The sequence below is a fragment of the Entelurus aequoreus genome, linkage group LG14, assembly GCF_033978785.1.
Source record: "Entelurus aequoreus isolate RoL-2023_Sb linkage group LG14, RoL_Eaeq_v1.1, whole genome shotgun sequence".
NCBI classification, from domain to species: Eukaryota; Metazoa; Chordata; class Actinopteri; order Syngnathiformes; family Syngnathidae; genus Entelurus; species Entelurus aequoreus.
The window spans coordinates 31,159,511-31,173,476 of NC_084744.1; the positions used below are offsets into that span (position 1 = coordinate 31,159,511).

At 39.7% G+C, this 13,966-nt stretch overlaps 1 protein-coding gene across 4 annotated transcripts in view; it reads right to left on the bottom strand.

Moving 5' to 3' along the window:
- LOC133664736 (zinc finger protein OZF-like) overlaps window positions 1-13,966 on the bottom strand; it is a 519,603-nt gene that overhangs the window by 114,365 nt on the left and 391,272 nt on the right. The window contains exon 1 of one of the 4 annotated variants that reach the window (XM_062069614.1): window positions 759-1,260. The exons of 2 other annotated variants lie outside the window; for them this stretch is intronic. In XM_062069614.1, the coding sequence (XP_061925598.1) occupies window positions 759-866 (108 nt within the window). In that variant the 5' untranslated portion in view covers window positions 867-1,260. Of the gene's footprint in view, window positions 1-758; window positions 1,261-2,343; window positions 4,583-13,966 lie in introns of those variants that run through there. One more of the 4 variants, XM_062069615.1, reaches the window with a different exon arrangement.

The window sequence follows — 13,966 nt, forward strand, 5'->3', positions numbered from 1 at the left end:
CGAAGAATCTCCAGTGCTGCTCTTCCATCACGTTTCGCGTCCCTCATTATCAACGACAAACTCTTATTGTCTAGACACTGCACTAGCTCCGCATATGCCTCACCGTTCTTTGCCTCATCTTCCGCGAGAGCTTCTTCGTCTTCCTCATCTATGTGTGGGTATTCCAGGATAACTCCTCCGAGACCACGTAACTCCATGTGTGCGAGGAACCTCGTTTCCCAGAGTTCATAATTTTTCTCGTCACCGTCGAATAAAAGTCTAAACCATCTTTGGCCTGAATGACTGGGCCCACAACCTGTAGCACTACTCATTTCTGCAGCAGTCTATCGTTATAACAGTCACCAATGTGGTTACCTAGCACTTTATATTCACGGGAGGAAATAAACAAACCACCATTACTTCTTTTGGTCCAGGAACTCACTGTGCCGTTTTATTCTGCGCATGCTCACAACATACCATTTCAGTGCACGCAGGCACATGACGTCACTGCGTAAGATATTCAACATGGCTTTGCTATTTATATTATTAAATGCGCTTAACACCTTTCCTATGCAAACTTCTCATAAGTCCTTCAATCAATCAATCACACATTGTTACAAACTGAGAGGAACATCAACCTCAAACTGTCTCGTTTTCATGAAGAATCTAAATCTTGGCATTGCATCATCCCCACAAGACAAAGCATATTCCTATTGAAGAAAAGTGTTACTAATGAAATATAAAGTTAGTAAAGATGTGAGAGTAAGAAGTAAACAAACCTGTTCTGTGTAACACAACTTGAGCGTCCATAGTTGATGTTGTCGCTCCTTCTCCTCTTTTGTTGGACAAAGTTCCTCCTCATACTTTGCTATCGTTCTTTCGCACATTTTCACACAATCACAACACTTTACACTCACATTTGATCTCTACTTAGCGATGTGTCGATAACGTCCGCGTCTCTTTGTTAGCAGCTAACAAGCTAAGCTAACTAGCAAGCTAAGCTAGCACATAAAGTGCGCTCAGACTAATGTATCCGGATACAAACAATGACTAACAATGTTTCATCTACTACACGATATATATGCGTACATGTATGCACTAAATACAAATAGAGAAACAATAGTGGCCAGTGGTCACGTTTAGGCCTTCTCTGTCAAACGCCATTTTGCTTTTTACTCCTTCGTCTTCTTTGGATTTCCAGCAGACTAGTAGAGCATCTTAGGCCTCCACAGCTTCTTAACGGGACTTCTTCGTCCTGTCCTATGGTCCATACTACATTGTACAGTACAGGAGGTCGCGCTAGCAACCTTTCAATGGACCACTTCCAAGTTGGCTTCTGCGCATGTCCAATTTGTCGAGGTCAAAGTTCGTGAGGGACAAACAAAGCCTTCTTTTTCTTCTTCTTTGGTTTAATGGCGGTTGACAAGCAGCCTTGTGGTGTGCATTACCGCCACCTACTGAAATGGAGTGTGGACCGAGGTGGATCCCTACTCTATATTCTTTTATTGAACCCAGTCTTTTTTAAATATGTATATAATGCTTTATAAGCTATGTGTTCTGAGTGCAATCCTAATATATCTTCCACTACTAACCTAAACTTGTCTTTCGCTAACTTATTTCCCAGTATTTGCCTTTCTCTATTGTATTTCCTACAATGTATTAAAACATGTCCTACACTTTCTATCTGATGACAACAGTCACACAGTCCTGTATTATGTTTCCTATCAATGTCAATCAACTATTTAGATATGTATGTCTTAATCTCATTCTAGTAATAATGTCTTCTTCCTTCCTATTTCTATTCCTCCTCTCATTACACCTACTCTCCTCTGGACTTTGTAACACTCTCTACCTTTTCTCTCCTTATTCCAATTATCCTGCCACTTTTTATTGTGTTCTATCTTAATGATGTTCTTCACTTCTTCTTTACTGTGGTTCATCTCCATGTTTACTTCTGTTTTAGTGCTTGCTTGTTTTGTGTATCTATCTGCTAACTCATTGCCCACAACTCCTACATGAGCAGGTACCAGAGAAATGTTACCACACTTCCTGCTTTATTTATTCTGCAGATTGCCTGAACTATTTCATCAACTAAATCTTGTCTTGTTTCTGATGCTATGTTTTTTATGCTCATCAATGCACTGATGATGTACAATATTGGCTTTTGCCTGACACTCCAAACTTTGATTGATATTGATATCGTTTTGGGGATGTTAAAAAGAAAAACAACCATACACAATGTTTAAAACACAATAATGGGAGTTTTTGTTTTATCCACAAATGTACGTTTGTAAAAACAAAACCATCCTTCCACAAACAATTCAGCCATTTTCTCTCTTTTATATTGCATAAAGGTCTGGGGACATACATATAAAACAATCACAACACAATCATCATATTACAAAAGAGAGTAATAAAGGTAATTAATAAAATGGATTATAAAGACCCAACAAATAGTTCATAAAGTCACACATTTAAAAATTCTATAAAAGACAACTGTTCAAATGATGAATAAAGTAAATAATAATATGCTTACTGAAGTGGTCCAGAAGATGTTTCAGATGTGAACCAGTACATATGTATATCATATAAAGATGCTAATCTATGGGATTATTAACAATTAGAAATAGTGAAGTGTGAAGTGAATTACATTTATATAGCGCTTTTTCTCAAGTGACTCAAAGCGCTTTACATTGTGAAACCCAATATCTAAGTTACATTTAAACCAGTGTGGGTGGCACTGGGAGCAGGTGGGTAAAGTGTCTTGCCCAAGGACACAACAGCAGTGACTAGGATGGCGGAAGCGGGGATCGAACCTGCAACCCTCAAGTTGCTGGCACGGCCGCTCTACCAACCGAGCTATACCGTCCCAATACAACAAATACAACTATGTAATGCTTCAATATTTCAAACACCTATAAAAAACACTATCATGAATAGGTCTAAAATTGTATTATGTATATATATACACATAAAATGTTTATTGTATGTAAAATATGTCTTGTACTGTTTACTCTCACCTTTTCAGTCAAAATGTTCTGCTCAATTTTTAATAAAAGTACTCAATGTTGCTTATTAATGTATGCACTTAACTGACAAAAGCACAACAATGTCACACGTTATATGTGCTGATGTTGTTAGAAAGTCAAAATTAAAGTCTTGACAGTTTATTTCAAATCCTGCAGTTTCATTTGCTGCTGCTGTTCTCACCAGCACACTTGTGTTTCTTACACTGGTACTTAGAAGACAATCTTTCACCACACACACTGCAACTCAACATTTTCTCTCCTGGGTGTTTTCTCATGTGTGCTACAAGGTTTGATCATTGACAAAAGCTTCTGTTGCAGATTGAACAGAAATGTGATTTTTCACCAGTGTGTGTTCTAGTGTTTTTTCAAACACTGATTTTCTTTAAATACTTTGCCACAGATTGTTCAGGAACAAGGTTTTTCAACAGTGTGTGTTCTCATATGTACTTTCAAATATTGACTTTGTACAAAACCTTTACTACAGATTGAACAGTAATGTGATTTTTCACCAGTGTGTGTTCTAGTGTGTCTTTTCAAATGTTGACTTTCTGTAAAACCTTTACCACAGATTGAACAGGAAAAAGGTTTTTCGCCAGTGTGCGTTCTCGTGTGTACTTTCAAATGGTGACCATGTGTAAAACCTTTACCACAGGTTGAACAGGAAAAAGGTTTTTCACCAGTGTGTGTTCTCATGTGTACTTTCAAATATTGACTTTGTGTAAAACCTTTACCACAGGTTGAACAGGAAACAGGTTTTTCACCCGTGTGTGTTGTCATGTGTACTTTCAAATTGTTACTTTGTATAAAACCTTTACCACAGATTGAACAGATAAAAGGTTTTTCACCAGTGTGTATTCTCATGTGCACTTTCAAATGGTTACTTAGAACAAAACCTTTACTGCAGATTAAACAGATAAAAGGTTTTTCTTCAGAGTGTATTCTCATGTGTACTTTCAAACTCTGACTTCGTGTAAAACCTCTACCACATATTGAACAGATAAAAGGTTTTTCTCCAGTGTGTCTTCTCAGGTGTGTTTTCAGATCACTGTGGTATTTAAAGGTTTTGTCACAGTGAGAACATTTCAAGAGAGTGTTGTCAGTGTGACACGTCTTATCATCTTTAGAGTGTTCATCATCAGTGTCAGGAGAGTGTGACGTTGTGTCCTCACTATCTGATAGTGGAGCTAAGAGCTTGTCTGCTTGTGATCCTCCACAGTGGTCTCCATCAGCTTCTGTTGTCATGTGTTGTGTTGAGCTGCTGCTTGGAGGCTCCGCCTCTCTCTTCTCCTCACTTTCACCTTTGACCTCATCATCTTCACTCTTCATAGGGACACCAGTCACTGGGAACTCCTCCAACAATTTAGGCTGACTGATGCGGTGTTCCTCCACTTCCTCTTTAATGTGGGGCGTCAGTGAGTCTTCCTCTTCCTTTTTACAGGGAAGGGTCTGTGTCAAAGAGGAAAAGGAGACACCAGAGGGTCCGTGGCACCTGGTCTTCCTTTTTGATGGATCCTCCTTCACCATCCTGAAGCTACACTCCTGTTTTTCAGGCAGAAGTTGTTCTTCACAGATGTCTGCAGGACACAAAATGACAAACATGCTTGAGAAATGTCCAGATTCAGTCAGTAAGTTCACATGAACTTAAAATAACAAGTTAGTATATGAATTGGCCTGAAAACAAACACACTGCTCTTTACAACATTATTCACAGGAAAATGAGACCACTTTTTACGAGGGGTGGGCAAAATGGCCTAAAATCTGTATTGCAATAAATTACCTGCTGCCTGAGTGCAGCTGGGATAGGCTCCAGCGTCCCCTGTGATTTTAATGTCAGTAACTGATGTATAAACTTGGAGAAAAGATTAGGTTGTTTACAGTGCAAATCTGAATGAGTGACAAAAGGCTCACTTTGTTCATGTAAGTGTACTGTGGAATAAACATGCTCAGGTGCTGAGAGCGATGCACAGAGTGAGACCTCTTAGTCCAGTTTAAAATCCACAGACCAAGAAGGAAACACACTGACATAGCAATGTATTGATGACGGCAAGAATTAAGTTATTAGGTTTATTTTCATTTATGTCGGTCCCGGCCTACGATTGCATGAATATTTTAATGCCTCTGGACATCGTATTTAATGCTTTTTAATACCATTTAAGGCCTTAATTTAGGCAAAGTCCATTTAATGACTTTTAATGCTTTTTAATGACCAGCGGAAACCCTGTTGAAGCTCTTAAAGGCCTACTGAAAGCCACTACTACCGACCACGCAGTCTGATAGTTTATATATCAATGATGAAATCTTAACATTATAACACATGCCAATACGGCCGGGTTAACTTATAAAGTGACATTTTAAATTTGCCGCTAAACTTACGGTTCGAAACGCCTCTGAGGATGACGTATGCGCGTGACGTAGCCCGGGGAACACGGGTATGCCTTCCACATTGAAGCCAATACGAAAAAGCTCTGTTTTCATTTCATAATTCCACAGTATTCTGGACATCTGTGTTCGTGAATCTGTTGCAATTATGTTCATTGCATTATGGAGAAAGAAGCTGAGCAAGCAAAGAAGAAAGTTGTCGGTGCGAAACAGACGTATTTTTCGAAAGAAGTCAGCAACAACAGTACACAGCCGGCGCGTCTTTGTTTACATTCCCGAAAGATGCAGTCAAGATGGAAGAACTCGGATAACAGAGACTCTAACCAGGAGGACTTTTGACTTCGATACACAGACGCCTGTAGAGAACTGGGACAACACAGACTCTTACCAGGATTACTTTGATTTGGATGACAAAGACGCAGACGTGCTACCGTGAGTATGCAGCTTTGGCTTCTAAACATTTGATCGCTTGACCGTATGTGCGCAACTTTTTTTTTGCGTATGTACGCAACTTTTTTAAAATATATAAGCTTTATGAACCTTGGGTTAGGTGAACGGTCTTTTGGGCTGAGTGATTGTGTGTGTTGATCAGGTGTTTGAATTGTATTGGCGTGTTCTATGGAGCTAGGAGCTAGCATAGGAGCTAGGAGTTAGCATAACAAAGACGTAGGTGTTTTTATGCAGGATTAATTTGTGTCATATTAAATATAAGCCTGGTTGTGTTGTGGCTAATAGAGTAAATATATGTCTTGTGTTTATTTACTGTTTTAGTCATTCCCAGCTGAATATCAGGTACCGTGAGTATGCAGCCTTGGCTGCTAAACATTTGATAGCTTGACCGTATGTGCGCATCACGTACGTAACTTTTTAAAAATATATAAGCTTTATGAACATTGGGTTAGGTGAACTGTCTTTTGGGCTGAGTGATTGTGTGTGTTGATCAGGTGTTTGAATTGTATTGGCGTGTTCTATGGAGCTAGGAGCTAGCAGAGGAGCTAGGAGCTAGCATAACAAACACGTAGGTGTTTTTATGCAGGATTAATTTGTGGCATATTAAATATAAGCCTGGTTGTGTTGTGGCTAATAGAGTATATATATGTCTTGTGTTTATTTACTGTTGTAGTCATTCCCAGCTGAATATCAGGTCACCCCCGGCTCTCACAGCATCTTCCGTATCTGAATAGCTTCAACTCCCCACTAGTCCTTCACTTGCACTTTACTCATCCACAAATCTTTCATCCTCGCTCAAATTAATGGGGAAATTGTCGCTTTCTCGGTCCGAATCTCTCTCACTTCATGCGGCCATCATTGTAAACAATAGGGAACTTTGCGTATATGTTCAATTGACTACGTCACGCTACTTCCGGTAGGGGCAAGCCTTTTTTTTATCAGATACCAAAAGTTGCGATCTTTATCGTCGTTGTTCTATACTAAATCCTTTCAGCAAAAATATGGCAATATCGCAAAATTATCAAGTATGACACATAGATCTGCTATCCCCGTTTAAATAAAAAAAATTCATTTCAGTAGGCCTTTAAATTTAAACAAATGTGGACCGATCAATACAAAAATCGACAGTAACAATACCAACTATAATATCAGTATAAGGTCGATACAGCGGTTTGATCGCTATGTTGTATTATATATATTTTGTTTAAATTTGTTATTGTTTACAAACTCAGTAAAAAAGGAAAACTTTAAGGGCATAAACCAAATGATTTAATTTCAGAGCCATATTTAAATATTCAATTGATATTCTAACACCACAATCCTGTGTTTTTGTCTGATTATGATTGCGAACAAAAATGTACTCATTCAATGACCTTGAAAAATATAAATATTAGTATCTGCATTGGTATGACCGATACTGCCCCTGTAACTACTTGGTACTGGATCGATACCTACATTTCCGCTCAGTTACAGCTCTTGTTATTACCAAATCTGTGTTATATGTGTTTTATGTTGCACGATTGCACCAAGATAAATTCCTAGTTTGTGAACCCGTTCTCAAACAATGGAAATACAACTATTCTGATTCTGATTTGTAGTATCACCCAAAACTAAAGTATCAAACAACAAAACAAGTGCTTTTAACATTTCAACAAAACAAAAGAATAAGTGATTATTACATTTTAACAGAAGTGTAGATAGAAAAACGTTACATTAGAAAGTTCCTAAATAAAAAATATTGTTCATGGAATTTATGAGACATTTCTAGTATGTATTTACGATTTTTATGAGATGTTGATAGAATTGAATACGCTCTAAGGCCGGTGTGGCTCGGTTGGTAGAGCGGCCGTGCCAGCAACTCGACGGTTCCAGGTTCGATCCTAGTCACTGCTGTTGTGTCCTTGAGCAAGGTACTTTACCCACCTGCTCCCAGTGCCACCCACACTGGTTTAAATGTAACTTAGATAATGGGTTTCACTATGTAAAGTGCTCTGAGTCACTAGAGAAAAGTGTTGAATAAATATACTTCACTTCACTTAAAAGGGAACCACACTTTTTTTAAATTTTGCCTATCAAGAACACAGGTTTTTTATGCATTCTAAATAGTAAATAAATGCGATCAAAAGTCTGCTTACAATTAATGGCTATTAGAGTCACACTATTCTGCCTACAAATAACTTAAAACGTATCCAAACACCTCCATTAAGGTTTTATGTACATGCAGTAGGTATATATTGGTAGGTTGGTAATGCATGGCATCCTGCCAGCTGCTATGCTGACAGTTATTTTAGTACCTGTCATAGGGCTGGGCAATATGGCCTTTTTTAAATATATCTCGATATTTTGCCTTAGCCTTGAATGAACACTTGATGCATATAATCACAGCAGTATGATGATTCTATGTGTCTACATTAAAACGTTCTTCTTCATACTGCATTAAAATATGCTACTTTTAAACTTTCATGCAGAGAGGGAAATCACAACTAAGTCAATTTAGCAAAAGTGTATTTATTAAACAGTTATTAAGCAGTGGCACAAACATTCATGTCATTTTAAAACAGAAAGTGCAAGATTGTCAGAGACATTTTAAAACAAGCTATTAGTGCACCTTTGTGCATGATGTCACTAAGATGACATTTCAAAACAACACTAAATTAAAGTGCACTTTTTGTACAGAACGCCACTACAATAGTTTAAAACAAATATAGTGCACTTTTGTGCATGATGTCACACAAGATATGTCAATAAGTGTCAAATAAAAATGAGCTGCATAATAGGAAATCAAATAGTGTATGTCCTTTGCTATGTGGTAGGTTCCTGCAGACGTTATCTCCTTCTGTTGTTGACTATTTTGTTTCATACGGTGTTGATGTGGAAATGTTTGCCTCTGCATTTTGATGGTGTGGGCGTGTGGCACAAAACGGAGATGTTGACATGCGGAGTAAGCACTCTTCACTCTCTAGCAGGTGACTTTTCAAATGATGCTACGTATTAGCAGTAATGCTACTTTTTGTAACAATGCTTTTTCCCCACACTTGACAAATTACGGTTGTCTGTTCGACATATTCCCACTTGAAGCCAAACCACCGCCAGACGATGGACCCCCTGCTGTTTTTTTTGGGAATTAATTCTTCCTTCATTTGTTACCAGATTCGCACCTTCTTTCTCTCGTATTACCGCTCGCACCACTCTGCTAGCATCACAGCTAACGTTATCCATGCTGCTACCTCTCTGCTCCACGAGGGCGTATACGTATGTGACGTATGTAAGAAGGTGCGCTTGCTGTCTGTGAGAAGGATAGACAAGAAAGAGTGAGAAGAGCCTGTAGTGTAATGCCCGCAGCTAAAAGCAACTGCGTGAGAACGTATACTCCAATATCACCATATAGTAGGGGTGTAACGGTACACAAAACTTTCGGTTCCGTACGTACCTCGGTACAGTAAGAAAACAACAAAATATACATTTTTTGGTTATTTATTTACCAAATTTGTAAACAATGGCTTTATCCTTTTAACATTGGGAACACTATAATAATTCTGCCCACGTTAATCAACATTAAACTGCCTCAAGTTGTTGCTCAGATTAAATTAAATGACAAAACTTTTCTTCTACACATAAAAAGTGCAACATTAAACCGTATCAAGTCAAGTCATCATGCTTAATTTATTACAGCATTTGGGAAGCCTGTAGTTGATTTTTATTATGTAAATGTTATATTTTTATCAACATGTGATAGCAGGGACCCTGCTATTCAAAACTAGGCTGCTCCATTACTAATGATTAATGTAACTATAGCTGAAAAAACAGTACAATAGCAATAGGAGAGACTATTTGTCCCTGAACACCATGGAGTTCAAGTGAAATAACAGATAGACAGGGCTTTGCTGTCCCTCACACACACACACAGACACACACCGCAAAATGAGCTAACGTTACGCTAAAAGCTCATTAGCCTTCGCCTCAAGCCAGGACTGCGAGCGAGCTGAGCTGCAGTTTAACTTTCTAGAAGGTCAACGGGCTCATAGTGATGTTACTAGTAGTTGACTGGGAGGTGTTTATTATCATTTGGGGAGAGTCCGCTGCCTGATGCTCACCTGCTAAACACCTATCTGCTCAACGCTGGAGCATTGACTACATGCGCTCTGAATACGCACTGCTGATTGGCTGTTACCGCTCTGAATACGCACTGCTGATTGGCTGTTACCGCTTTGTATGTAACCAATCAGATGGTTGTGGGGGTGGGACAATGCTGGGTGCTGAGACAGAGGCAGAAGAAGCAAAGCAGCTTATTAAGACTTTAGCTTAGAAACACGTTCGGTACACCCCCGTACCGAACCGAAACGCCCGTACCGAAACTGTTCAATACAAAAACATGTACCGTTACACCCCTATGATATAGTCATTTTCTATATCGCACAGAGACAAATCCGCGATATATCGAGTATATCGATATATTGCCCAGCCCTAACCTGTTATTAAAGACACGGCTGGTAAGGTAAGGACTATGGACAATTATCAACCTATCGCCCGAGCCAGCATGCTATCTAAAGTGCTGGAAAGTGTGATAATATACAGAGTTGGGGATCTTTTTTGCATCGCAGACAACTAATTTGGCTTTAAGAGCAAGTACAGCACTGACTTGTGTATTTATGCTTTAAAAGAAGCAGTAGAAAAATACAGAGTGCAGGGCCCTACAATGTTGGTAGGGTTTATTGATGCATCTAAGGCATTTGACAGAGTCAACCATCTCAAACTCTTCACCAATCTGAAGCATAGGGGTGTTCTGGGTATCCATCCATCTATCCATTTTCTACCGCCTGTCCCTTTCGGGGTCGCGGGGGGGGGGGGCTGGAGCCTATCTCAGCTGCATTCGGGCGGAAGGCGGGGTACACCCTGGACAAGTCGCCACCTCATCACAGTACCAACACAGATGGAAAGACAACATTCACACTCACATTCACACACTAGGGCCAATTTTGTGTCGCCAATCAACCTATCCCCAGGTGCATGTTTTTGGAGGTGGGAGGAAGCCGGAGTACCCGGAGGGAACCCACGCAATCACGGGGAGAACATGCAAACTCCACACAGAAAGATCCCGAGCCCGGGATTGAACTCAGGACTACTCAGGACCGTGCTGCCCTGTTCTGGGTATATTCTGGCATATTGGTACGACAGGCAGACGATGCAGGTAAAATGGGGGAGTAGTTTATCCTCTCCAGGGTTTCCCACACATTCATTTATTTGTGGCGGCCCGCCACGAAAGAATTACGTCCGCCACAAATAAAACTTTTTTTTTTTTTTTAATTAAAAAAAAAAAAGTTTTTATTAATTAATTTATTTTTTTTTGTCCTCTCCAGCTTCTCAGGCAAATCATATAGTTGATGTAGATGCCCATATCGGCTGTTCAGATTTACTTTACAAAAGAGAAGTGTAGGATACTTCTCTTGTTGCCTTATTTGTATTTGACTTTATTAAATGTATTTATATTAGAAACACAACATGTGTATATAACAAAGGGTGCAAATTCTGCAGGCAGTAGGAAACACATGGTTAAGTGTAGGGAGTAAAACTGATGGCAGTCTAAAGTTCAAGATTTTTGGAGCTCTTTGTTCAGTGGATCAGATGTTTGATGAAGCTTTGTGTCTATCTACCACCACTACTGTTTTCTGTTTATTTGTTACTGACTGTGGCAGGACACCTCTGCCTCTGTTTCACTTTATGTTGCTGGTAAATAATATGGTTGTAGTAGTAGGCTAAAGTTAACTTATTTAGTATGCACTAATTAAAGGGGCAGAGCTTTGAAACATTTTAGCTTTTATAAGATATATTTTTTGTAAGAACCACAATTAATAAATATATTTCAGTGAATAAATTATTGTTCAAATCTGTATATAAATATGTACATAAAGTGTTGTAATTATATTGTAAAATGGATGGATGGACGTTTAAAACAAAACTGTTATTATTAATTAGTAAGTATATATTTTTTGAGCCTTTTTAGAGAAAATCTAATCATTGTAGCAAATTATGCAAATTACTCGATGATGTCATAGTGACCACGCCCATAGCCACGCCCCCACCGCCACAGGTATCTTGGCAGTTTATGGGAAACACTGCTCTCCCTTTAGAGTTGGCAATGGGGTACGGCAGGGTGGGCTTCTATCACCAGGCCTATTTAGCCTCTCTATGGCAGTGGAGAGAATGCAGAACAGGGTGCATCATGGGGAACGCCTTAATCAACCACTTTAGGTACACTGATGATTTGGCCATTATATCTCCCAGTAGTGCAGGGTTCCACCAGCTTCTTAACATATGCTCAGACTATGGAGTCAAGTTTGACAAAGTTTATGGTAATATGTAGGACCAAGGAGGATCAACATCTTATCATCATCAACGACAAGATGGAGGATGATGCTGACATGCTTAGACTGCTGTATGTCCAAGCCAATATGCCGGTGAGCAAATGTCATTACTGCTCTGATGAAGCAAAGGTGTACTTGTTTAGAGCTTACTGCACCCCTATGTACACAGCACCCCTCTGGGTGAGGTTCAAGAAATAGAGCTTGTGCAAACTCCAGGTTGCATATAATGACTGTCTCAGAATCCTGCTCAGAAAGGCCAGGGGTAGTAGTGCCAGCAAGCTTTTTTGTGATTTAGGGATAAACACCTTCCACGCCACCCTGAGGAAACTGATGTTTAAAGGCCTACTGAAAGCCACTACTACCGACCATGCAGTCTGATAGTTTATATATCAATGATGAAATCTTAACATTGCAACACATGCCAATACGGCCGGGTTAACTTATAAAGTGCCATTTTAAATTTCCCGCGAAACTTCCGATTGAAAACGTCTATGTATGATGACGTATGCGCGTGACGTCAATCGTTGAAACGGAAGTATTCGGACACATTGTATCCAATACAAAAAGCTCTGTTTTCATCGCAAAATTCCACAGTATTCTGGACATCTGTGTTGGTGAATCTTTTGCAATTTGTTTAATGAACAATGGAGACTGCAAAGAAGAAAGTTGTAGGTGGGATCGGTGTATTAGCGGCTGGCTGCAGCAACACAACCAGGAGGACTTTGACTTGGATAGCAGACGCGCTATCCGACGCTAGCCGCCGACCGCATTGATGATCGGGTGAAGTCCTTCGTCGCTCCGTCGATCGCTGGAACGCAGGTGAGCACGGGTGTTGATGAGCAGATGAGGGCTGGCTGGCGTAGGTGGATAGCTAGTGTATTTAGCATAGCTCTGTGAGGTCCCGTAGCTAAGTTAGCTTCAATGGCGTCGTTAGCAACAGCATTGTTAACCTTCGCCAGGCTGGAAAGCATTAACCGTGTAGTTACATGTCCATGGTTTAATAGTATTGTTGATTTTCTGTCTATCCTTCCAGTCAGGGGTTTATTTATTTTGTTTCTATCTGCAGTTAAGCCCGATGCTATCACGTTAGCTCCGTAGCTAAAGTGCTTCGCCGATGTATTGTCGTGGAGATAAAAGTCACTATGAATGTCCATTTCGCGTTCTCGACTCTCATTTTCAAAAGGATATAGTATCAGAGGTGGTTTAAAATACAAATCCGTGATCCACAATAGAAAAAGGAAAGAAGGTGGAATCCAATGAACCCTTGTACCTAAGTTACAGTCATAGCGAAAAAAGATACGTCCTGCACTGCACTCTAGTCCTTCACTCTCACGTTCCTCATTCACGAATCTTTCATCCTGACTCAAATTAATGGGGTAATCGTCGCTTTCTCGGTCCGAATCGCTCTCGCTGCTGGTGTAAACAATGACGTCACGCTACTTCCGGTACAGGCAAGGCTTTTTTATCAGCGACCAAAACTTTATCGTCGATGTTCTCTACTAAATCCTTTCAGCAAAAATATGGCAATATCGCGAAATGATCAAGTATGACACATAGAATAGATCTGCTATCCCCGTTTAAATAAAAAAAAAACATTTCAGTAGGCCTTTAAGTTTATATGTAGACTGCAGGGGCCCGAGAATGGTTTTATTATACAGATAACCAATCCTAGGTGTAGTTCTGTTAGGTACCAATCCTATATATGGAAACACTAGTATCTGTGCCTCACAATACGAAGGTCCTGGGTTCGGTCCTGGGCTCTGGATA